Below are 26,895 nucleotides of genomic sequence, written 5' to 3'. Positions count from 1 at the left end.
CTGACAATGTACTACATAGCCAAAAGTATGTGAATAATGTCAGCTTAGTCCTTACATGAATACATTTCATTTTAAAATCGAAATCAGTTATTTTAAATTGTGAGAATATTTGACAGCATTACTATGTTTACTATGTATTTGATCAAGTAAATGCAGCCTGGGTGAGTGTAAGTGCCTTCTTTCAAAAGCATTAGAAACTGGCCCCGACTCAGCTGTTGTTCAAGAGAGAGACGGTGAAGATGAGCGGCTGTGAGGAGCAGGAGGAGGCCTGGGAGGCTCTCACCTTCATATGAACCTCTGCTGGGACTCTGTGAGTGACTGACAGCTGTCTGTGGTGAGCATGTCTGTGCACGAGGACTTCGATCACCCGCGCTTCTTTGTGGGAGCGGATGACGGCGAGGGAGACGAGCTGCTGGATCCAGCCAGAGTGCTCGGCTATGACTGCCTGTACGAGAACCTGGAAGAAGAGGATGAAGACGGAGAGGATGCAGAATATGATTCGGTAGGTGAAAGAGGGATGCGAAATGATGCTTATTGGGTGTTCAGATTCCTGGCCCACTGGACAGTTAGTGAAATATTGTTTTCCAGATCAAGTAGAGAGAAAAATAATTCTAATAATGACTGGCATACTGGCACGATTCTACAAAATAGTCTGCAGTTAGAAGAAATGCTTACAGACCTTAACGAGCTGTCAGACTCAGTGTTGCCAACTAATTTTCAGGGGAAGTTGCTAAAGGAATAAGTGCTGCTTTGTTGCTAAAAGTTGCTAAATGGCATTGTGATTTATGTCCAAAATGTAATTTTGCATCATAATTACGTAATATGTCATCGTGCAATGACATATTACGTAATTATGACGCAAAATTACATCAAATCTCAGGAAACAAATATTTTGTGTTGATTTAGATTTGTTCATAAATTAATATAACGTAATATAATATTAAAATATAAATAACTGTATTTTTAAATACAACATTGAACACGTACACATTTTTGAACAATTACAATTAAAAAATTTTTATTAGCTTGTAAACTAGTAAAACTACACATTCTGAACAATTATAGTTTTAAGCAGTGTATTAGCAGTTAGTATAAAACTAGGGCACAATCTACTATGTTAGTATGAAGGAATTTTCCATATTGATTTTTCACAGGTTTTTTACCTGCATTTTAAATTACGCATTGCATTTTGTGTTTTCGGGTTACAATGGATAATGAATAACGGATAATGTCCTGGAAAATAACTAGTACCTTTTCCATTTTTCTAGATATTTTTCTTACAGTGTAGCCTAACTGATCAACAGTCGCAGGCACAAGCTACTAACAAGGTGTATCATAAATGAACAATTATTCAAATATTCAATTATTATTATTAAATTAAACAATTACAAATAGCATCTAACTTAATTCATGTGATGTGTGTGCTGCTAGGCATCTATGGTTTCCTCATTTTGTGTGATTTAGATGGAAAATGTGTGCCTTTTTATCATTTGAGTCACTTATCAAAAGTTGCTAAAAGTTGCCAAAAAAAAAAAAAAAGAGAAGCTAAATTTGTTGCTAGGGGCTTTTGGAAGAAAAAGTTGCTAGGGTAGTGTGAAAAGTTGCTAAATTTAGCAACAAAACTGCTAAGTTGGCAACACTGGTCAGACTTGGCTAATTGTGAAGAAACAAAATTCAGCGGAAACAATGAAAGGATGCTAAAACTCCTTCAAGAAGGAAATCCAACATTGTGACAAAGTCAGCAGTGTATAAAATTGGGTGCAAGGACGGTGTGGACACAGTTACTTTTTGCAGCTGACCTTATTGCAATTCTAGGAGTTTCCCTTTCAGATGCAAAATTTATAGGAGAAGAGTATTTAAATAAATCATGTAACGTGATTGTCTAAGGTTTGTGGTTGTCAATTTAACTCCCAAAAAAAGCATGTTTTAGCCCATTTTGTGCTTTACATGACGATGTGTGGCTCATAGATCAGTTGTTATCTAATAACCAACTGATTCCTAGGGCTGCACGATTATGACAAAAATCATAATTGTTGGTTAATCCCTTGAAATTGTAATTGCAATTATTAATTACGATTACCACAATGAATGATGTTTATACCATTGTTTGAAGCAAGTGCATGCCATATTTTTATATGAAAATAAACAAGCTGAAAACTGAAGAACTTTTATTGCTTTTCTATAGTATTAAGCCTGAAATGTCAACCATACATTGGATTGGTTTCTTATTTCAATAAAAAAAGTACAAATTTGCATGGTATTATAATGTTATACTAAAACTAAAATTTAAACAGTGGAAAAACCCTCAAGATAACCCGTAGAAAGAAAAAAAACTAATCTTAAGCACGCAGAATAACATAAGTTGACTTTGAACGATTAATTGCCGCTTTGAATGATTATGTAGCTAATTGTGGTATCCGTAATTGTAATCACGATTAGAAATTCGATTAATTATGCAGCCCTACTGATTCCTTTTAACCTGCTTGTAAACAAACGGTACAGAGTTATGAGAACGTATTTTAATATCCGAAGTAATTAGATTCAGTATCTCTACGATTAAAAAAAGGTTATATTTTACAAGACATCAGGCGTTTTTATCATTAGCTGACTTACATTTCATACCTGTGTGTTGCATCATGTGAAGTAAAATGATTTACAGCACAATAAGACGCTAAATGTATACAAACCTGTATTTCCCTGAAGAAATGTACCAATCTGGTGGCGCTGAGTACTTCTCTCTCAAATAGCCAGCGCTCTAACTCAACAGCTGGGTTGTTGTAGTAACACTAGCACTAGATTGTTGTGTTGGTGGATTGGTGACGATTATATTGTTTCAGCTGTCAGTGAGGGATGCTTTTTTTTAGTGCTGTCAAACGATTAATCGCATCCAAAATAAAAGTTTTTGTTTACATAATATATCTACCATTAGAGCTGGTACACCATTGACACTTGCGAAATCACAATAACGGCGCCTGGGTGGAAACTTACAGATTAAGGGGCGGTAATATTATAATGAGATCTTTGCCACGTCACCAAGGGAGCAAAATCAGACGCGCTGGTTTTCTCAGACGCTTGCAGAAAAAGGCTTCCCAAAACTAAGTTACTGGGTTAATCTTTTTCACGTTTCCTTGGTTGGTAGATGCACCGGGGACCTGATTATAGCACTTAAAACCTGGAAAAGCCAGATTTTCATGAAATGTCACCTTTAAATATATTTATAATATAAATTATATAAATATAGACATGTAAATATTTTCAAAATATATTCTGTATGTGTGTGTATTTATATATATATACATAATAAATATACACAGAACACAAACATATATTATGCAAACAAAAACTTTTATTTTGTATGCAATTAAATTAATCATTTGACAGCACTAGTTCTTTTACATCGCAACAAATCAAATCACAGATACATGACAATTTTTGTTCAGTAGCTAAACATTTTATCCTCATTAAACGTAACTCAAACAAATGAAAGGATTTTAATTTGAGAAGCGTGTTGTTATCTGCAGCCCCCGGAGAGACAGATCGTGGTGGGTATCTGTGCCATGTCTAAGAAGTCAAAGTCCAAACCTATGAAGGAGATCCTGGAGAGACTGTGTCTGTTCAAATACATCACTGTGGTTACGTTTGAAGAGGAAGTCATCCTGAATGAGCCGGTGGAAAACTGGCCGCTCTGCGATTGTCTCATCTCTTTCCATTCCAAAGGTTTGTGACGTCCTGCTTGTGTTTAGTGTAACGGATTAGAAAGATATATTTTTACTGTGTATTCTGAAACATTCGTCACACTTGATTTTTATCAGATTATGGTTAATGATTTTAAGTTGTGCCCATATTTGCAAAATAATATAAATTATGTGAAGTTTGTGTGGAATGTGAATTGTGCTAATTTATACCATGGTCTGAATACTCTATTCTGATTGGTTGAAAGATGTGTTAAAAAGGTTGCATGCACAGGTAGTTACAGTCAGTTACTATACTGAGAACAAGAGTGAAAATGTATTCATCCCCTCTTGATATGAACCTGCTTCTGTGAATTCATATTCACTATTTATTGTCGGTTTTTAAAGGATTCCCACTGGATAAAGCTGTGGCTTATAAGAAGCTGAGGAATCCGTTTGTCATCAACGATCTGGATCTTCAGTATTTTATTCAGGACAGGTGAGCTTCATGTCCACCACCATGTCTTGATTTGTATTGCAAGTTAACCGCATTGTTTATTGACCACACATGATGTGCTCCAACTCCAATTCAAAAGATATTGCCAGCTATACTTCATGCTTTTAAAACTGGAAAAACTTTTGTTCAATATATTTGAAAGATAAGTAGATGAGTAGTAGTTCCAGCTCCCTGAAGCGTCAGTGATTTCAGTTGGGCACGCTCACAGAATCTCACTGATGCTGTCTACACTGCGCAAGGAAACTATTACATATATCGTAACTTTTTTTGTTTATTATGAGAGAATTGGCAAGAGTGCCAAAGTCAGCGCTCTGGAAAATCTCTGGCATTTTCAGCGGGTTTCTTGATCACTGGTGACTAATCTAAATGCCTCTGATTGGCCATTGCATTCATGCACTCAACAAGTACATGGTTGATTGGTTATAATGCTCAACACTGAAAGAAAAAAAAAACATAAAAATAAATCTCTGATGCAACACTGACAGATCTAAATGCAATGTTGCAATTGGCACTTTTCATTTATTTTCATATTTTTATATTAACCCTAAATAGGCCTTGGGGACAGATTTGGGCAAAATAATTTTTTTTCCCCTTTTAAATAAAAATGGTTTCCTTAATCTGAGTGGTAAACGACTTGGTTACTTTTCCTATGTTTCCTAACATGGTTGATTGGTTATAATGCTCAACACTGAAAGAAAAAAAAAACATAAAAATAAATCTATGATGCAACACTGACAGATCTAAATGCAATGTTGCAATTGGCACTTTTCATTTATTTTCATATTTTACTTTAACCCTAAATAGGCCTTGGGGACAGATTTGGGCAAAATATTTTTTTCCCCCTTTTAAATAAAAATGGTTTCCTTAATCTGAGTGGTAAACGACTTGGTTACTTTTCCTATGTTTCCTACCTGAACACACAAAAAAGTTGGATTTGATTCAACAATGTTGTGTTTGGAAAAAAAAAACTTCTTAACTGGTCCTTCGTGGACAAAAGTGGCCAGTCATAGGAAATTAATGGGTGAGACTATAATTCAGAGCAATTTTTTTTATTTGTCCAATACAAATCAATAAATCCAACACAATGCAGAATTGCAGATCATACATACATATAAATAAAGGGGTGAGCCTATACAACGAGCCTCAATGTGGCACACACACACACACACATATCCATAAACAAAACATTGAATGACCCTATAACATTTTTTTGTTGTTAATCAATACAAATCAATAAATCCAACACAATGCAGAATTGCAGATCATACATACATATAAATAAAGGGGTGAGCCTATACAACGAGCCTCAATGTAGCACACACACACACACACATATCCATAAACAAAACATTGAATGACCCTATAATATTTTTGTTGTTGTTAATTTTGTTAAATAAAAACAGACACACACACACACACACATCATTAAACAAAACATTGAATGACCCTATAATATTTTTGTTGTTGTTAATTTTGTTAAATAAAAACAGACACACACACACACACACATCATTAAACAAAACATTGAATGACCCTATAATATTTTTGTTGTTGTTAATTTTGTTAAATAAAAACAGACACACACACACACACACATCATTAAACAAAACATTGAATGACCCTATAACATTTTTTTGTTGTTAATTTTGTCAAATAAAAAACACACACACTTCAAAGTCAGATCAAAGTCCTGCAAAATTTGTTGATGCTTCCAAACAAAACATATCTGAAACATGCTACTTGCTAGGTTTATTGTTTATTCTTACCTGTTTAGTACCATTTTGCTTTTTTTAAGTTATTGAAATTTGATGTTTTTTTATTAGAAATAAATTATTCCGTCTCCTACTTTGTCTTTTCCTTATAGCATGGTCAGATTTGTCTGTTAGCATATTTTGGCATTTTTGTATAGTCTCGCCCAACACATGGTTTAAAAAAATTCTGCAATTTTAACTTGTTATATAATCTAAAACTTAAGAGGTTAAGTTTGTTACAACATTGGTTTAGATTTCAGCCAATGCAGCCAATGCAGTGAGTAGGCCTTCTACAACCATCTAGTAGCCATTGATGTTTCATGTTATTGATATTTTTATACCAGTATATGTCACAAGATGTCAAGTTTTCTAAATTGAGATTTTGGCTGTTTCAACTTAAAGGAATGAATATTTTTACTGAAGTAAAAAAAAGAAGAAAGAAAGCATATTTTACATGAAAGTCAATGGAGTAATTTTAGAGCTAAATAAATTCAAAAATACCACAAAAAAAAATCACAAAGGAATTGCATAAGTTAAAATAAGTAAAAAAACTTTAAGGTTCACACCTGAGACATTCGTGCCCAAATGTGTCCACGAAGGATTCATTAAGGGCTGCTCTATGAAGGATGCTTGAGGGTTAAGCGCAATAGTTGTAATGGATTTCATTTAATTTTGCAGCTGGAATTGGTGGGCATTTTTGCCCCAACCCCCTTTAATTTCCGACCCTGGCGTGCAGTGATGACAGAATGTGCATTTTTTTAAGTATATAGCGTTCCTCTAGCATGGGTGATTGTCATGGTCTCTACTCACGGAGAATACATCAACTTACAATGCAATATTAACCACTTTTTAACTGGCCTGTTGTATAAAAGCAATATCACATTTGAAATTGTGCTGTTGGTCTGAATATGGCAAGTGGACTATGGCCTGGTGCTTACGGCCCTATCACAGCTGTGTTTATATCCAGAACAGCAGCACTCCTGCTTGTTGAGGACATGTTTTTCAGTCCTGGAAAGCACATGGGAAATGAGAGAAAATCATAAATGTCCTGAAAAATCTTGTTGTCCTGGAAAATTAAGAAAAAAAAAAAGATTGTGTTTTCCTTTAGCCTATCTAGAACGAACAGTTTACCACTGCCTCGAAACAGTTAACATTATTAGTGGAAAGTTTTGCCATGTGAGAGAGGTATTGCTGTGACAGTTTACTCTTAAATGCAGCAGCTAGCTAATGTTTCAACTGCTTGAATGTTTGCATTTTAACCGTGGTCAACACAGCAACCCACAGCATGCATGCAAGCATTTGCCCATGAAGCAGTCATCACTTCAACAGAAGTGATCATTTAAAGAGATAAATGTATTTATTTGATTTGGTTTAGAAACATTGAAACTTCATGCATCTACACGACTAACTGTCTCTCACAGTAATTCTTCCACACACAACTGACAAGTGGCACAACTGGTTCTTTTTAGCTCTGAGCGATATGAGAAAACAAAAGATGCTGATGCAGTGCACAGTGAATCACTCAGACACTGATTCACTGAATGTGTTTGGCCTAGTGGCGTTTCAAGAGTCCTGAAATGTAGTCCAGTTGACTGTTTTTGTTCTGCCAGTGAAAATAGTTCTGTTTGGCAGCACTGTGTCTAAAATGTTCTCGATATCAACTTGTTGTCTTTAATACAGAAGTAATGCTACACAAATAATACTCATCACTGTAACCTCGTGTCTACAGCAGGACTCATCAGATATTTATACTCTTGTGTGATTATTGCCTTTTAAGTCAACATTTACTCATCCTAATTTCGTTCCAAACTCACGCAACTTGCTCTTTAAAACACAAATGAAGATGTTATATGATGAAATATTCCTGTCACTTTGTTGATCATGCACAGAGCACATCAAATAATGGACACTCTGGCATGCTTGCTCATTGTTTCATTTATGTTTGGAAGATTTCTAAAACTCTTAAGGGGTTGGAACGACGTGAGGCTGAGTAAATGATAAGATGGGACATTTTGGTTAAACGTGGTTTAAACATTGGTTTGAAGCACCATTTAAATAACTTTAAAGAAAACTGTGCATGGGTGCTATATGAAAACCAATGTTTGTTTGTCCCCCCCACCCACAAAATCCACATTAATATGCGATATTTTCGTGTTTAGGAGGGAGGTGTATCAGATACTGAAGGCCGAGGGAATACAGCTCCCCCGCTTTGCGGTTCTGAACAGAGATCCTGCCAGACCAGAAGGTTTGTTAACTCCCTCAAATCTCACACTGTCCTAGTTTGGACTTCATAGAATAAGCCTGTGGCACCAGCAAACAGATAATGTGTTTAGAGCACAGTGGCATGTTCTCAGGTAGTTTGTAGGGCGTGAATGTCATTTAGCTGATACTTACAAATGAGAAGGGGGGGATAAACATGAGCCTACAATATTAGCAGTTATAATAAGTTTTAATGAAAAACAAATTTTCAGTTTTGTTTTTCTAATAATTATTGTGAGTTGCTTTCCCTATTTTATACATGTGGGTTCATGAATACGAATAAATAATGAGTAAAATGGTTACCTTTGTAGTTTACAGGATTAGTTGAGAGAATGTATGTATGTACTTTTCAACTGAATTCAATCAAATCAAGGCCATGTGATTTCATTTTCTTGCTGCCTGTTTACCTTGTCTTTTTATAAAGCAGTGTTCGCTTGAGCTTCTCTTTGAATCGCTCGTGTGAATGCAAGGTAGTAACAGCACTATACAAATGAAAAGTCACGTGAGAGGAGGTAGTGCCTCCAGTTTGCTGATTTGATTGGCTGATTACCCTGTCAATGAGAACCTGACCGTGTGCATTCGGTCTCTCAAAATATGCTTTACCCAAATATCATGTTTCTAATGCGAACGATTTCATGGGTTGTTTATGATGTTGTGTGATGTTTTTGAAGAATGTAATCTGGTGGAGGGAGAGGACCATGTGGAGGTGAATGGAGAGATTTTCCAGAAGCCCTTCGTAGAGAAGCCTGTGAGTGCTGAGGACCACAATGTCTACATCTACTACCCCACATCTGCAGGAGGAGGCAGTCAGCGGCTCTTCCGCAAGGTGTGACCTTAATGAGTCTCAATCAATCTCCTCAACTCCATACTCTTATACACACCACATTACATCAATTGATTTTAAGCAAGTATTTAAAAAAAAACTTATAAATAAATATATTATAAGACACAAACCACAAATCAATAAAACTAATCAACAATGAATTTATTGATTAATCGGGTCTATTTCTATCAAAATAGACCTGAAAAATAGAGGACACAAAGTGCATGGTCCAAGCTACCCAAAACATGAGAATGAGCTATATTAAATTTGAGAATTAGTTGTTATATTAAAGCGACTCATAAGTGTAGAGCCCTGTCAGGTTCTCTGGTAAATGTGCCTAAAAACTTGGATACATACACTATATTTGTATGTTTGTTTTGAGAACAACACTGGAATAGCATGTGTGTTTTTTTTTATTTATATTTTATATTCAGTATATATTAAATATTCAAGTAATCAGAAATATTGATATTTATAGGTTGTCATTAAACGGAGACTCATTTACACTGAACAAAATTATAAACGCAACACTTTTGTTTTTGAACACAAAAGGCCTATTTCTCTCAAATACTGTTCACAAATCTGTCTAAATCTGTGTTAGTGAGCACTTCTCCTTTGCCGAGATAATCCATCCACCTCAACTTATAAATATATTATAAGACACAAACCACAAATCAATAAAACTAATCAACAATGAATTTATTGATTAATCAGGTCTATTTCTATCAAAATAGACCTGAAAAATAGAGGACACAAAGTGCATGGTCCAAGCTACCCAAAACATGAGAATGAGCTATATTAAATTTGAGAATTAGTTGTTATATTAAAGCGACTCATAAGTGTAGAGCCCTGTCAGGTTCTCTGGTAAATGTGCCTAAAAACTTGAATACATACACTATATTTGTATGTTTGTTTTGAGAACAACACTGGGAATAGCATGTGTGTTTTTTTTATTTATTTTTTTATATTCAGTATATATTAAATATTCAAGTAATCAGAAATATTGATATTTATAGGTTGTCATTAAACGGAGACTCATTTACACTGAACAAAATTATAAACGCAACACTTTTGTTTTTGAACACAAAAGGCCTACTTGCAATTCTTTTTAGGAGCGAGTAGCTGAGCTGCTTAATAGCTTGTGTAACACTGACATGGTTTGTGTTTAATGATTTAGTAGTGTGGTGCAAATAAATAATAATTCAAAAACAAGAAGATATAGTCATAACGACATGAAATCGTATATTGGTATTGAAAGGTTTATGTTATCACAAAAAATACATAAATAATTTAACTTCTGGAACACTGTTGTTGACTCTGTTTATCAGATCATCCAAACTCGGTTTCTGGTCACGTTTCGTCTGTTTCAGATTGGCAGCAGAAGTAGCGTCTATTCTCCCGAGAGTAACGTCAGAAAGACTGGATCCTACATCTATGAGGAGTTCATGCCCACAGACGGAACGGATGTGAAGGTATCGCAATCGTTCATCTTCAGCAGAGCAAAGAAGCTCACACACGGTGTTCATGTTTTTTCATATTAGTGCTGGTATTTTTGTGATTCAACAAAGTGACTAAAATATTTAGATTTTCTTAAGAGGAAAGTTTGTTTCTCTTTCTCTTCATTATGTTCTTCACAAAACATCTCAAAATGTGAGATATATAGTATGTGAAAACTCTTGAGGCTGTTCAGTTCAGTTTTTAATTTCATTTTCAAAGTTGGCAACTTGGTAAAAATCTGATTTTTTTGTACTCCTATATGTCACTCAGATCGTTTAGATTCATGACAGTGTGAACGGCACAAACCACATAGAATCTGAACTTTTCGATTCTGATTTGGGCCACTTTCATATGTGGTCCTGAATCTGATTCAGGTCAGATGTGTTGCAATGCCACCGCAGTCAATTCATGCGACTTTTACATCACTCTATGATTGACATGATTGACATTCATCATAATCCTGCACTGACAGGAGTCACTCCAATGATATTACGTACTGTTATTTCTTTGATCACTCTGTGAATATGACAGAAAGTTGCAAAGGTAGTCATTGAAGAGACAGTGTGGTGTTGTTTACTCTTTACAGTATTACAGTGACAGCTCTATACAAGCTAAACTGAAGAGGTCAAATCATGAATATTTAAAAACTTTCTCCTTATCTTCGTCATCCTTTATCGCCTTCTTAGAATTCGCGGCACATCAGCTTATAAATGATTGCGTAAATGCTTACTGAAGTGGCCTCCTTAAGTGATGACGTGCTTCATGCCGTCTTATTTATTCTATTGTTATTCTTTTGCACAGTCATGTCACTTCAGGACCGTGATCAGTTCACACTGGAATCTGATATTGGCCACGTTTAAAAAGCATAATGTGAACAGCCATACAAAAAAAAAGGTAGTCATTGAAGAGACAGTGTGGTGTTGTTTACTCTTTACAGTATTACAGTGACAGCTCTATACAAGCTAAACTGAAGAGGTCAAATCATGAATATTTAAAAACTTTCTCCTTATCTTCGTCATCCTTTATCGCCTTCTTAGAATTCGCGGCACATCAGCTTATAAATGATTGCGTAAATGCTTACTGAAGTGGCCTCCTTAAGTGATGACGTGCTTCATGCCGTCTTATTTATTCTATTGTTATTCTTTTGCACAGTCATGTCACTTCAGGACCGTGATCAGTTCACACTGGAATCTGATATTGGCCACGTTTAAAAAGCATAATGTGAACAGCCATACAAAAAAAAGTCAGATCCGAGTAATAAATCGGAATTGAGAACTAATGCTTGCAGTGTGAACGTGTCCTTTGACGTATAATCAGAATATGAAAGTACAAAAAATTACAAAAAACTCATGACAAGAACATAAACCCTTAAATATCTCATTTAAATCAGAGTTTAAGAGCTTTATAGCTAAGGTGATAAAAGATTGTCTAATCCGATTTGCTCTATTATAAAATGACTTGGGTTTACAGTAAGTGTCCAAAGTTGTTAACAAACATGTGAATTAGCTCATTATAGTACCACCTTGTGCCAGACTTACAGTATTCATCACACAGGCTCATCTAGTCAACCTGTGCATATATTCGAGTTCCCTTTCGAGTATAAAAGGGCACCTGTGAATTACATCATCCTCTTTCTTGTCTTCAGGAGATCGTCTGTTTGTTCATGAGTTAGGAGCAAGCACGTTTTAGCTCCCGAGGGAGCAGAATGCGCGCATTGAAAGGGTTTTTCTCAATGAATTTTCTTAATTTATGATGTCCCTATTCTCGAGGGATGTGGGACGTGCTTTTGGGTGGTATGTTTAGAGCGAATTTTTCACGATGCGTTCACCTCTGATCTAGCACTCTCTCTCGGGGTTCGGAAGCCCGCGCTGTGGTCTCTTCCCCCTCCGAGTGAGAGCTCGTTGCTGCCATCATCCTCCGAGGAGGTTGATATTGTTAGCATTAATACTGCTTTTTCTCTGGCTACATCATGTGTGGGGATACACGCAATTTATGAGTGGTTTGTTTGGGAACGGAACACGCACAGTCAGCCATGTTCATTCATAAAATGCGATGTGTTTTTCTTCTTGCGGGTAGAAGCTCTTATGCAATATAGAATCGAGCGGCTCGATGCGTTATGGGTCTGCAACAAAATTAATGCATTGCAAGCTGTTGTTCACGATACTTTTATACTGCATATATTTTGATGATTTTCAGCTTAACATCCAGACCGTGTTTCACTTGTTTGGTTGTTTGGCTGCATTTAATTCTGAGGAATTAAATGATGTGTAGTCATCTGGCTTTGAGAAGCTAAGATATCTATATTAGTCGAACAGAAGGATTGGAGCTCCGCCCCTAGAGCTTGGCCATTTACTGCGAGCATAGTGAGGCCTCCTCCCGCTACAGAGAGTTATCTATTGAGGCCTCCGCTCACGAGAGCTCTGCTAGGACAGCTTCTGTGTATTGTAGGCTCTATGTGTGCCTCCTTACAAGATGTCCTAAGCGTGGAGTGTGATTAGGTCTCCTCTCATTTTAGAGAGTCGTCATGCTGAGGCCTCTGCTCCTAGAGCTCGGCCAATTACTGCAAATGTTGTCAGGCCTCCTCTCGCTACAGAGAGTATCTTGTTGAGGCCTCGGCTCACGAGAGCTCCGCTAGGACAGCGTTGGTGAGTTGTAGGCTCTACGTGAGCCTCCTTACAAGATGTCCCGAGCGTGGGGTGTAGTTAGGCCTCCTCTCATTTAGAGAGTCGTCATGCTGAGGCCTCTGCTCCTAGAGCTCAGCTAATTACTGCGAGCATCGTCAGGCCTCCTCTCGCTACAGAGGGTTATTTATTGAGGCCTCCGCTCACGAGAGCTCTGCTAGGACAGCGTCGGTGAGTTGTAGGCTCTCTGTGAGCCTCCTTACAAGATGTCCCGAGCGTAGGGTGTAGTTAGGCCTCCTCTCGTTTAGAGAGTAGTCATGCTGAGGCCTCTGCTCCTAGAGCTCGGCTAATTACTGTGAGCGTCGTCAGGCCTCCTCTCGCTACAGAGAGTTATCTAATGAGGCCTCCACTAACGAGAGCTCCGCTAGGACAGCGTCGGTGAGTTGTAGGCTCTCTGTGAGCCTCCTTACAAGATGTCCCGAGCGTAGGGTGTAGTTAGGCCTCCTCTCGTTTAGAGAGTAGTCATGCTGAGGCCTCTGCTCCTAGAGCTCGGCTAATTACTGTGAGCGTCGTCAGGCCTCCTCTCGCTACAGAGAGTTATCTAATGAGGCCTCCACTAACGAGAGCTCCGCTAGGACAGCGTCGGTGAGTTGTAGGCTCTCTGTGAGCCTCCTTACAAGATGTCCCGAGCGTGGAGTGTAGTTAGGCCTCCTCATGTTGAGGTCTCCGCTCCTAGAGCTCGGCTAGGCGGTAGGGTAGTATGCTAGGTTGTTAGGCAATCTTCGAGCCCCCTTGGCTACTGACCTTGTATGGAGTGTGCTAGGCCACCTCTCACTTTGAGAAGTGTTGTATTTCGCATGTAACCATGGTTCCCTGAGAATAGGGAACGAGACCCTTCATCCCTTGGCCTTGCTTCAGGCATCCCTGCATATTTTCTTCCACTTTTTATAGTTGTTTATAGACTCTGGTTCATTGGTGAATTAACAGCTTTATTTCATATGCTTTCTTTGCGCTTGTGCACATCAGGTGTATACTGTAGGTCCTGACTATGCCCATGCAGAGGCCCGTAAATCTCCCGCTCTGGATGGGAAGGTGGAACGAGACAGTGAGGGGAAAGAGGTCCGTTACCCAGTCATCCTCAATGCCAGAGAGAAACTCATCGCATGGAAAGTCTGTTCGGCTTTCAAGGTAAATGAAGATGTTGAAAACAGTCTTGCAAAATGCAAAACTCAGTCATGATGCCACTCATTTTAATAGTTTGAGCCTTATATCTGAAAGTTGGTCATGAAGTGTTAGCAATTACTCATTTATAGCAAACCGTGTGTGGGTTCGACCTGCTCCGTGCCAGTGGCCAGTCATACGTCTGTGACGTCAATGGCTTCAGCTTCGTCAAGAACTCCATGAAATACTACGATGACTGTGCAAAAATCCTGGGGTTAGTATACAAATCCAAAATATCCAGTGATTTACAAAATCACTTCTAGTTTCTAATATACTTTAATATATTAGGTACACTGATATAATCTTATGTTTTATTGTCAGATGCTAAAAAAAAGTTTTTTGTATTTTCTTTTTTGACATAAAAAGCTGCATTTTTAATTATAATAAGAAGATTACTCTGGTAATTTCTGATTAGAAATACTTCATGCATTATTAATACATTTAATGTAGAACACACATTTATTTATACAGATGAATAGTGTATTTATTTAAAGTCAGTTGATATTGTTTTTCTTTGGCCCTACAGGAACATCATCATGAGAGAGCTGGCTCCACAGTTTCAGATCCCGTGGTCGATCCCTTTAGAAGCAGAGGACATTCCCATAGTTCCCACAACCTCTGGCACTATGTACGTCCTTACAAGCAAAGACCGGCGTCATTTTAACCTTTTAGTGATAATTACTTCAACAATGCTATTAGTATTTCAGCTAGTGCAATCTTTTTAGTTTCTAGGAAACTATTAAAGGTATTCTTCTCCCAAAAATGAAATTTATTAACTCATTCTCCGTGTCTCAAACTCATATGACTTTCTTCTGTTTTCACCAAAAACACAAATGTGACCCTGGAGCACAAAAGCAGTGTTAAGTCGCTGGGGTATATTTGTAGCAATAGCCAAAAATACATTGCATGGTTCAAAATTATCGATTTTTCTTTTATGCTAAAAATCATTAGGATATTAAGTAAAGATCATGTTCCATGAAGATATTTTGTAAATTTCCTACCGTAAATATATCCAAAATGTATTATCATTAGTAATATGCATTGCTAAGAACTTCTGGACAACTTTAAAGGCGATTTTTCTCAATATTTAGATTTTTTTTCACTCTCAGATTCCAGATTTTCAAATAGTTTTTATCTCGACCAAATATTGTCCTATCCTAACAAAACCATACATCAATGGAAAGCTTATTCATTCAGCTTTCAGATGATGTATAAATCTCAATTTCGAAAAAATTGACCCTTATGTTTTGTGGTCCAGGGTCAGTTATTAGCGGATGTGTTTGCTGACACTCTTATGTACTTTATTTAAGGGAGAGTTCCCCCAAAAATAAAAATTCTGTCATCAATTACTCACCCTCGTGTCGTTCGAAACCCATAAGACCTTTGTTCATCTTTGAAACACGAATGAAGATCTTTGTAATGAATCCTGAGAGATTTCTGTCCCTCCGTTGAAAGTCCATTCCACCGAAACTTTGACGATTCAAAAAGATTGTAAATGTAATCAGTCGACATGTCCGCTTTGATGAACAGATTGATGAACATGTAAACCTTGATCAACACATGCAGCACATCAAATTTGCTAAAGGAAGCTCAGTCGTACTTGCTTGAGGTTCTTGCGCATCCCACAAGCACGTCTGAGCTTGCATTTGCCATGTTTGATGTGCTCCAATGTGCGTTGTATGTGAATAACAGCCTTAATTGCTCATCGTGTCATTTCAGGAGACTTGGATTAAAGCACTTGATGTTTACAATGTTTTTATGAACTTTTTGAATCATCAAATGTTGGTGTCATGGACTTTCAACGGGGGGAACAGAAAATCCCGCAGGTTTCAGTGAAGTTGACTTCATTTGTGATTTGAAGAGGTACAAAGGCCTTATGCGTTTGGAACGACATGAGGATGAGTAAATTAATTTACTAACCCTTTTAAGTGTTAAAGTCACAGTGTGCTGCCATTGTATTGATTTCACCCGACTGGATTTTCATCAAATTATCGCTTTTTGCATGTCGGCTTTCATTCACATGTAAACCTTGATCAACACATGCAGCACATCAAATTTGCTAAAGGAAGCTCAGTCGTACTTGCTTGAGGTTCTTGCGCATCCCACAAGCACGTCTGAGCTTGCATTTGCCATGTTTGATGTGCTCCAATGTGCGTTGTATGTGAATAACAGCCTTAATTGCTCATCGTGTCATTTCAGGAAACTTGGATTAAAGCACTTGATGTTTACAATGTTTTTATGAACTTTTTGAATCATCAAATGTTGGTGTCATGGACTTTCAACGGGGGGAACAGAAAATCCCGCAGGTTTCAGTGAAGTTGACTTCATTTGTGATTTGAAGAGGTACAAAGGCCTTATGCGTTTGGAACGACATGAGGATGAGTAAATTAATTTACTAACCCTTTTAAGTGTTAAAGTCACAGTGTGCTGCCATTGTATTGATTTCACCCGACTGGATTTTCATCAAATTATCGCTTTTTGTGTCAAAAGTCAGTCATGGGAATGACAGTGAGTAAATGATGACAGAATTTTCATTTTTAGGGAACTGTTCCTTTTTAACACATTAATATTATATATTAATACTGATGTACTGATTCTGTATAAGCTCAAAGTAAATATCTTTTTAAGTGCTGTCGTATGACTCTCAGGATGGAGTTGAGGTGTGTGATTGCTGTGATTCGACATGGTGACAGAACCCCGAAACAGAAGATGAAGATGGAAGTTAGACATCAGCGGTAAAGACATTTCAGCTCCACGCACTCATTGAACTATATTCATCATAAACTCTCACTAGTTCCAAAACAAATCAGAAATTCTATTGGAACACACTCTGCTCAGCTAAAGTCCACTGTTCTATGAAACACTTTTGAATTTCTCATGTTGTGTCTTTCAGGTTTTTTGACCTTTTTGAAAAATGTGAAGGTTACAAAAGTGGAAAACTGAAATTAAAAAAACCAAAGCAACTCCAAGTAAAGAAATGTTGTTTTAGAATAACAAATATTATTCATCATCACACTGCGTTTGAATATTAGCTGCTTTGCTCAGTTGTTTGTTTGAATTGGACAGGAGGTGCTGGACATTGCCAGGCAGCTGTTGCTAGAACTCGGCCAAAATAACGATTCAGAAATTGAGGAGAGCAAAGCAAAGCTTGAACAGCTGAAAACAGTTCTTGAAATGTAAGTGGGTCCAGTAAGTTTATTAATAGGGGCCAGGCATGTCTAGTTAGTTTTCGGATTCTTCTTCTTCTTCTGCCATTGCTTCTGGTTTGTAGTCTATTCCACAAGAGAATGAAATGCATACTGGTTTGAAATGACAAAAGGGTAGATAAATAATGAATCTCGTTAAATGTCATTTCAGCATGGCCTTTAGGGTTACTGAAAAGTATAAAGACAGCAGTACTGTCTCTCTAACACTTTCAGTTTTATTGAAAAAGGTTTCATCGGATGCTCACCAAATTTAGTATCAACGTTAAATCACCTTCATACCATGCTAGTAAAAAGTTGTAGAAAATGGTACTTGTTTTTTAATTTATCATTAATTTAATAGCAAGGACTGAGGTTGTATCTTGCCGATGTATCTTTGACGTATTTACTGGGCATTTTGTGTCATTGGCACATTGCCTTGAAAATGCAGCATCGATTTGATGACAGCGCCAGCTTTTGTGTTATTTCAACCACTCTTACTAAAATAATCCCTGCAGATGCTATATCCAGTGCATTTTAATGCCACTTTTGACCTGTCATGCTTGGCCCCATTGCATTCAATTATACAGCTGTATTTCAGTCTCCTTTCTAATATCTCATTTTGTTTGTTCAGGTACGGTCATTTCTCTGGCATTAATCGCAAGGTTCAGTTAACATATCTGCCACATGGCTGCCCTAAAACATCTAGTGAAGAGGAAGGTAAGGATGGTCTCGCATGCATCGTTTGGCTGATTATGATTTATTTATATTCTGTTTCTTCAGCCGTTCCATCTGTTTATATGGTTTTATGTAAGTGTAAGATCGGTTACATTTTATAGTATAAAAGAGGCTTATTTTAGTGCAGTCGATTCTAAAATTGATCCACATTGCAGAATTTCCTGGCAAAGCATACTCACTTAAAGGGTCATGAAACCCACCCCTCTCATATTTTAGCTCTGATTATTCACCCCTCAGATTTGAAAAAGGTCAAAGAAATGGTATGGCAAAGTGGGATGTGGAGAGCTTAAAGTGTGCATAAAGCTCTTGCTCTATCTTTGTTTTGTAGGTGAAATATTAGATGGGTAATGAATTGTTCATGGTTGTTGCATGCAACATGCAAGGCTGATGTATTTGATATGGAAGTGTGTGTTTTGTCCAGACGTGCGGAGGGACGACCCGTCGCTCTTGCTGGTTTTGAAGTGGGGTGGAGAGCTGACTCCAGCAGGCAGGGTTCAGGCTGAAGAGCTTGGCCGGGCCTTCAGGTGTATGTACCCTGGAGGACAAGGTACTTTACTCTCACTGTGCTCATTATTGTCTTTATCATGTCTGCCCCATGTTCTTTATTGCTTTCTCCCGTGTCTCAGGCGATTACGCTGGCTTTCCCGGCTGTGGCCTCCTCCGTCTGCACAGCACATACAGGCATGACCTGAAGATATACGCCTCTGATGAAGGACGCGTTCAGATGACTGCTGCAGCGTTTGCTAAAGTAGCACGACCACCGTTATTTTCTCCATCGGGTCTGAAATATAAAAGATTAAGTGTTATCAAAGTCGTTTATTAAAACTACGGTTGTCAGTGTATTGAGTCAAGTCACATTTTAGAGTGCTTCATACAATACAGATTGTTTCAAAGCAGCTTCTCAGTAATAAACAGAATCAGTGATGCAAAATTCATCACATATGAGACAAATTCAAATGTTAAGCAGCTCTAAAAAACAAGTCAGCTCAAGTCAGTTCAGTGTTTACTCGATGTAACAAATTTTGAATCCAAATTTGATTCCGATATAAAGCAGCTCTACAGAAGCTCAGTTCTTCAAATAGTTTAACTGTGACTGATCTAAAGATTTTTTGTGTGTGTGTGGTTAATGTGCTCCCTATGAAGGAAAAAAAGGGCTTTTTGGGAGGGTTTTGGAGAAGAGGGTGTGTGGTTGTAGAAAGCAGAATTAAACCTATAATGTCAGATTGAATGTGTTGATGCTAAGTATAAACATTTTCAAATATTTTTATCCCTTTATTTTTAGTCGTATGCTTTAATGCTTATTTTGACAGCCCTATTTAAAACATAATTTCTCAGTAAGAGTATGTCTGCTGTCTCAGGGCCTGCTGGCATTAGAGGGCGAGCTGACGCCCATCCTGGTGCAGATGGTAAAGAGTGCGAATATGAATGGGCTGCTGGACAGTGACAGTGACTCCTTAAGCAGCTGCCAGCAGAAAGTCAAAGCACGACTTCATGAGATTCTGCAGAAGGACAGAGACTTCACGCCAGAAGACTATGAGAAGGTACAATCAGATTTAAGATGGAAGATACTTGTTTAAAGAATTGGTCACTATGTTGTTCATCTCTGCTTTTGGGAGCTATAATTTAAAAAGGATTTTTCATTAGACCATTGAATTAAAAACCGATGCAAATTTACCCCAAATTTAGCCATTTCAGAAATGTCCCTCCATTTTATCTGAATTGTTTTGCTACTGTGAGTGATGATGTGTTTTATTTTGGACTAGCTGGCGCCCACCTCCAGCACATCTCTGGTGAAGTCCATGCAGATGATTAAAAACCCTGTGAAGACGTGTGATAAGGTGTACTCCCTCATCCAGAACCTGACGCTGCAGATCCGCCAGAGAATGGAAGACCCCAAATCAGCAGGTAGACATTATGGTAAATGTTGTGCATGTACATTATTAAAGCATTAAACAAATACATTTACAATGTGCATATAAACAAAATTCCATGAATGAAATCTTGCTGGGTCAATACACATATATTCATTTGTTTAACAAAACATAAAAAATAAATTTCAGATATGCATTGATGTGTGTATGCTGAACATACTGCAGTTCTTTAATTTATATAAATGATTCAAAAAATTCATGATATTTGTTGAAAAGCTTTTTAAAATTTATAATCATAAATAAATTATAATAATAAATCTTGGTTATGCTATTTGACCTTTTTTATTGCATAAAACGTTTCTTTATTTTTCTTTAAATGTGTGAATCCAACATAAATACAAATTAAGAGATTTCTCAAGACAAATCATTTCATCCTCGCATGTTACTGACCCTCTTAAAGTGCAGCTATTTTGTTGCAATTTACTGAAGATGAAAATCAAATATACATTATTCTGTGTTATGTTAGTCTTATGCTAACATCAGTTTGGCTGATATATAGTTAGAGGACTGGGTTGGCATCTAATTCAGTGCCACTTTTTTTTTTTTAACAGATATGCAGTTGTATCACAGTGAGACTCTAGAGCTGATGCTGCGTCGGTGGTCTAAACTCGAGAAGGATTTCAAGATGAAGAACGGCCGATACAACATCAGCAAGATCCCTGATATCTATGACTGCATCAAATATGACGTGCAGCACAACAGCTTATTAAAGCTGGACAACACCATGGAAATTTACCGGCTGTCCAAAGCACTGGCTGACATCGTTATCCCACAGGTGACCGTTTTTAATAAATTAATTATGAGAGCTTGTATGAATTTATGTGTCACAATTTGTTGATTGTCTTAATAAAATATTTTTGGTAATTGTCCTTATTTGCTCTTGTCAGGAATATGGTATTTCTCAAGCTGAGAAACTGGACATAGCCAAAGGTTACTGTACACCTCTTATTCGCAAGATCCGCTCTGACCTACAGAGGACACAAGACGATGACACTGTTAATAAACTGCATCCAGTGTAAGACATCATCTTTTTCACTCCTCATGGTAGTCGATGTTTGAAATCTTAAAAAAGAAAGAGCACCAAAACCAAGCCTTTCATTCATATGGTTAAGGACAGGGTGGAAAATGGTCAGATATTACCAAATTATTTCTGTTTTTGGTGCCTAATATTGTATCGTAAGTTGACCCCACAGAGATTTAAAAAAAAAAACTTTAGGGTCACGATGACCCCTTAAATGCATTAATATTTCACTGTAAATATTTCAGGTTTTGGGTGAAATCAAAAGGCTTTCTGGGCTGATTGTTCTGTCCGCAGATATTCCAGAGGAGTCATGTCTCCAGAACGCCATGTGCGGACCAGACTTTACTTCACCAGTGAGAGTCACGTTCACTCGCTGCTGTCTGTCTTGCGCTATGGAGCCCTCTGTGATGTATGCCCTGATTAATATAATCTTTTAAAGCTTTAAAGTGCATTGAAATATCCTGGCTGTTGTTTTGCTGTTCTGAGTTCTACTTGAAGGAATTTGTTTGGCTGTATCCTCAGGAGGCCAAAGATGAGCAGTGGAAGAGAGCCATGGACTACCTCAAAATAGTCAGCGAGCTGAACTACATGACGCAGATAGTCATCATGCTCTATGAAGACCCAAACAAGGTGACAGCATGTCAGCACACATACAGTGCTTTTACACAACACAAATCAGGGGTGAAATGCTTAGAAATGACTTTTGTCTTGATATCCAAGAAATGTATGAAATGGTTTTGCTGCTGTAATTCTGCACATGCAAGATCATATTTCGAGCTTGCAAAACTTCAAGGGGTCATATGATGCTTTTTTAAAGATCATGATTTTGTGTATTTGGTGTAACAGAACATGTTAACATGCTTTAATGTTCAAAAAACACATTATTTTTCAAATACTGTACATTATTGTAGGTCCTCTATGCCCCGCCTCTCTCAAACGCTTCGTTTTCTACAAAGCCCCTCCTTCCGACAAGCGCAGTCTGCTCTGATTGGCCAGCTGACCCAGTGCATTGTGATTGGCCGAACACCGCAAGCACTCGTCAGAGTCTTAACTTTGATAAAGAATATCTCTTTGGTTTTGAGACTTTAGTCTTTGCAACTTCAGGGATCTTATCTATGCACAATCAGCTTGTAACACTCCAAAGAGAAAGGAAAACTTGAAATCGCATCATATGACCCCTTTGTTAACTTTTAAAATGAATGTGCTTGTGTTGTAATTTTAGAAAGTATTTCTAAGGAAGCTTTAGGTAAACTTTCATAAATAAATATACTAAGACACATAGTCTTAGTATATTTATGAAAGTGTACCTAAAACTTAATTATAGCTTAATAAGTATAGCTTAATTATTTACACAATTTAATGGAAATAAAGCACATTTGTGAGCCTGGAGCACAAAAGCAGTCTTAAGTCGCTGGGGTATATTTGTAGCAATAGCCAAAAATACATTGTATGGGTCAAAATCATTAGGATATTAAGTAAAGATCATGTTCCATGAAGATATTTAGTAAATTTCCTACTGTAAATATATCAAAACTTAATTTTTGATTAGTAATATGCATTGCTAAAAACTTCATTTAGACAACTTTAAAGATGATTTTCTCAATATCTAGATTTTTTTGCACCCTCAGATTCCAGATTTTCATATAGTTGTATCTCAGCCAAATATTGTCCGATCCTAACAAACCATACATCAATGGAAAGCTTTCAGATGATGTATAAATCTCAATTTAAAAAAATTGACCCTTATGACTGGTTTTGTGGTCCAGGGTCACATTTGTCTTGAGGCATGCATTCTTGTCACACAGAGAGTCTTTCTACACTACCATCTTCAATAAACTCTTTTGCCTTAGAAGTACTTTATTTTATGTATTAGAAGAAATCTAATTAGTTGGAAACCACTCAACAACTGGTTAATCTATACAAGAGACTCTAACAATTAATTGTGGAAAAAGAAAGTTAACTTCATATTTGATCAAATATACTATATATTGAGACACGTATGATGACAGACGTGTGACCCTGATAATAGCGTGTTGATGAGGGGTTTGGATTTGTAGGATCCTTCGTCAGAGGACCGTTTCCATGTGGAGCTTCATTTCAGTCCAGGAGCTAAAGGCTGTGAAGAAGATAAAAACCTGCCGTCTGGATTTGGATATAGACCAGCATCCAGAGAGGTTAGCAATGACTAATGGCTATTGTGTGTGTGTTTTTTTCTGCATTTTTCATTTCTTCTTCCTGGGGTTGACAGGAACATGGTGATTTAAAAAAAGATTCCATCGCAATTAAGAGTTGCTATTTACAGTATATACTTTTGAATGTTTTCATATGCAGTATTTCTAAGTTGCATGATTTTGTTTTAATCTGAAATTGTCAAATGCACTTAAAGGGCAAGTAGTGTTGTTTTTGGCGGCCTGTTTTAATTTTAGTTTTAGTCTAGTCTTTGTGTGAAGCTGTCATTTTAGTTTTTATTAGTTTTAGTCACGTTCATACTCTTTTTAGTCTAGTTTTAGTCGACGAAAACTGATGACATTTAGTCTAGTTTTAGTCAATGAAAATTGTATTTTGGTCTCTTTTTAGTAATGAAATTCTATTTAACCCAGTCAATATAGTAGAAGTACCTAATGTTAGTAGTATAGGCAAAACCAAAATATTATTTTAGCCAAACCCATTTCAAACAAGGTTATCTTATTATATTATTGTTAACTTATAGCAGTGGTTCTCAACCTTTTTTTCCACCGGGCCGCACTATGGTCCAAGTGCAAGTCTCGCGGGCCGCACGCATATCATTTACATATTACGTCAGCAATACAAACCAACCAGATTTATAATATTATAGCCTAAATATTATTATATCTAATCGATTACATTCATTGAAATAAATAAATAATTATACTCCCCATAAATAACACCCAATTTTGTGAAATTCGGCTCGAAAGGAGTAACAGCACAATCACAAATAAATTTAGAATGAACAATAACTGCTGTAAAAAATTTAAAAAAAAACATACCTAATGTTTTAACATACCTAATGTACCTAATGCCTCTTTTTCTGAATTGCGTAGATGACCACTATCTTTCTTTCATCTCTTCTGATAAATTTTCAGTCAAATCGTTTTCTGTGTGCTAGATCAGAGCAAGAGCCCCGCATTTCAGCCTGGGCCCGACGGGCCCCGACTTTTTTACGCCCCTCGGGCTGGGCTTCAGGACAATGTTCACGTCATAGTTCAGACGCGGGCAGGGCCTTGGGCCTGTTTTAGGCTTCTCCTTATTTTGATATTTTATACATCCATCAATTAGTGATGAAAAAAGATTGCCGCGCTGGTGGAACTTTAGAGAGAAGTGCATCTTTACGGATTATGATTATAATGAAAGAGTTTTTGTTTTTGATTTGTTTTATTTCGTTAAGTAGTAATTGAAAGCTTTCTATAGATATATTTATCATGTCTGTGAGACATGTATTCGCTGAGTTTCGGTTCATTTTTGTGAAGCGCTCCTGTTGAAGTCCGAGACGGCAGAAAGCGCATCATGTTTGTTTTCTTTATTTTATAAAAGCACAACGTTTTGTTGATATTGTGAGTGCACACAAATAAAAGTAGACCCTTTACAGTTACGAATGATATTACTCTTACCTTTATGAGTAAAAATGAAGGCGTATCCACTGAAAAAATGCAAGTGACTCTGTTCCCCTTTCGCGCTGGCACCTCCATGTCCTGCAAAGCGCACTTCAGCTTCCACTCTCCGCACAAACTATTGGATATAGCGCACATTTATCTAGGTTTAACGTTAAAACATTGTTATATGCTTGAACTGTTTTATATCTATAGATTTTATTTTAGGCAAGTCGTGATGATTTGAGAAGGCTAAATTGATCAAACATAGGCTCACTGTCTGCCGCTGGCCACTTGGTCGTTACTTTAAATGCGTAACGTTAATTGGGCTATGTGAGTAGGCTACTGCTCATGTCTTAAAATAATATATGAAAAACAAAATTATTTTACATATAAACATTAGGCTATAGCTTATTTATTTAGTACATTTTTAAATTAATGTAAAAACTCAAATGAATTGTAAAACTGAAAGTAATTTCTTTAAATTGTGTTCAGCATGGTGGGCCGCATTTGAATTTGTGACGGGCCGCGGGTTGAGAACCACTGCCTTATAGACGCAAGAATACATCTATTCCAGACACGGAAGACTCTCTGATTTGAATTTACAACATTTATTTTACCAACCAAACATGTTAGAAGTACACACACATAAATTTAAATAAAGACGAACCCCGGCTGGCCGGCCATCGGTCCCTTTCTCTGTGTCAGACTTAACTTTGTTTGGTTTTCGTCTTCTAAATAATGCCGCAAGTGGGGCTTGAGGAAGTGACCTGATGCAGCCCCTGAAGTGAGAAATACTGCAAAATAATAATAATAACGCGACTAAACATGACGAAATATCGTTATAACATTTAGTTTCGTCTCGTTTTGGTCAACGAAAAGGAAGATACATTTTAGCATAGTTTTTATTTTGTAAACCACATTTAGTCTCGTTTTTATTTGTCAACAATATTGCATTATACATTTAATTATCGTCATCGTCACATGACCAGCATTTAATTTGCGTCTCGTCTCGTTTTCATCACGTGATAAAGGTTCGTTGACGACAATATTTAGTCATAATTTTGACGTTGACGAAAGCAACACTAAGGGCTAGTTCACTCAAAAATGCCAAAAACCTTCGTTCATCTTCAGAACACAAATTAAGATATTTTTGATGAAATCTGAGAGCTTTCTGGCCCTCCATAGACAGCAATACAACTGAAACATTCCCAGAAAGGTAGTAAGGACATCATTAAAATAGTCCATGTGACAGCAGTGCTTCAACCATAATGTTATGAAGTTATGAGTACTTTTTTTGTGCAAAGAAAACATAAATGACTACTTTATTCAACAATTCTTCTCTTCCTTGTCAGCGTCCGCCACCTTTCACGAGTGTAACATGACGTATGCGTGTGCATTCCTCTGCTTGTAAACAATGCGTTTACTACATCAGCACATGCGTGTTCTACATCAGCAGGATCACACTAGAGGTCTGCACAGGCTTTAAAGTGGTCATATGATGCGATTTCAAGTTTTCCTTTCTCTTTGGAGTGTTACAAGCTGATTGTGCATAGATAAGATCCCTGAAGTTGCAAAGACTAAAGTCTCAAAACCAAAGAGATATTCTTTATCAAAGTTAAGACTCTGCCACGCCCCCCTAAAACGGCTCGTTCTAACACGCCCCCACAAATCTACCTCACTATGTGGAAATATTTGCATAATGCCGCCCAAATGTGCACGCAAAGAAAGAAGGCGTGGTTTCAGTAACCGCAGTTAGTGTTGAAGCAGCATGTCAGGGAGACGCTGTGTGTTTCTAGGCGACAGCAAAAGCACTTTATTTGGCCTTCCAGAAGTAGATGCATTTAGGAATCTTTAAGATTACTTACAACAGAACAGCAGTGCATTTTATGGACAACCGTTTCGTGAACCTAGGAGAAGAGGTCATTCTGACTTTACTATGACAATCTGGTGCTTCTGAATCAGCTACTGTTTTGTTATTAGTTTAAGTATTTGCTATTGACTGTTCAAATGCGGAGTTTTGCGCATCGTGTGTGTGTGTGAGTGTGTGTGTGT

The 26,895-nt window shown here is 37.2% G+C and overlaps 1 protein-coding gene across 2 annotated transcripts in view; it reads left to right on the top strand.

Moving 5' to 3' along the window:
- The first annotated feature begins 193 nt into the window (after positions 1–193).
- ppip5k2 (diphosphoinositol pentakisphosphate kinase 2) overlaps positions 194–26,895 on the top strand; it is a 48,210-nt gene continuing 21,508 nt past the window's right edge. The window contains exons 1-22 of one of the 2 annotated variants that reach the window (XM_016249105.1): positions 194–502; positions 3,522–3,717; positions 4,080–4,170; positions 8,099–8,184; positions 8,870–9,024; positions 10,392–10,493; positions 14,166–14,327; positions 14,453–14,574; positions 14,887–14,988; positions 17,009–17,095; positions 17,254–17,329; positions 17,427–17,536; positions 18,177–18,262; positions 18,702–18,827; positions 18,907–19,028; positions 19,639–19,821; positions 20,044–20,185; positions 20,763–20,986; positions 21,099–21,226; positions 21,527–21,641; positions 21,755–21,862; positions 23,290–23,406. In XM_016249105.1, coding sequence (XP_016104591.1) covers positions 341–502; positions 3,522–3,717; positions 4,080–4,170; positions 8,099–8,184; positions 8,870–9,024; positions 10,392–10,493; positions 14,166–14,327; positions 14,453–14,574; positions 14,887–14,988; positions 17,009–17,095; positions 17,254–17,329; positions 17,427–17,536; positions 18,177–18,262; positions 18,702–18,827; positions 18,907–19,028; positions 19,639–19,821; positions 20,044–20,185; positions 20,763–20,986; positions 21,099–21,226; positions 21,527–21,641; positions 21,755–21,862; positions 23,290–23,406 — 2,802 coding nt within the window. In that variant the 5' untranslated portion in view covers positions 194–340. Of the gene's footprint in view, positions 503–3,521; positions 3,718–4,079; positions 4,171–8,098; positions 8,185–8,869; positions 9,025–10,391; positions 10,494–14,165; positions 14,328–14,452; positions 14,575–14,886; positions 14,989–17,008; positions 17,096–17,253; positions 17,330–17,426; positions 17,537–18,176; positions 18,263–18,701; positions 18,828–18,906; positions 19,029–19,638; positions 19,822–20,043; positions 20,198–20,762; positions 20,987–21,098; positions 21,227–21,526; positions 21,642–21,754; positions 21,863–23,289; positions 23,407–26,895 lie in introns of both variants that reach the window. The other variant, XM_016249104.1, reaches the window with a different exon arrangement.

The sequence above is a fragment of the Sinocyclocheilus grahami genome, unplaced genomic scaffold (assembly GCF_001515645.1).
Source record: "Sinocyclocheilus grahami isolate Dianchi unplaced genomic scaffold, SAMN03320097.WGS_v1.1 scaffold911.1, whole genome shotgun sequence".
Taxonomy (NCBI): domain Eukaryota; kingdom Metazoa; phylum Chordata; class Actinopteri; order Cypriniformes; family Cyprinidae; genus Sinocyclocheilus; species Sinocyclocheilus grahami.
This window is presented reverse-complemented; position numbering and strand designations above follow the sequence as displayed.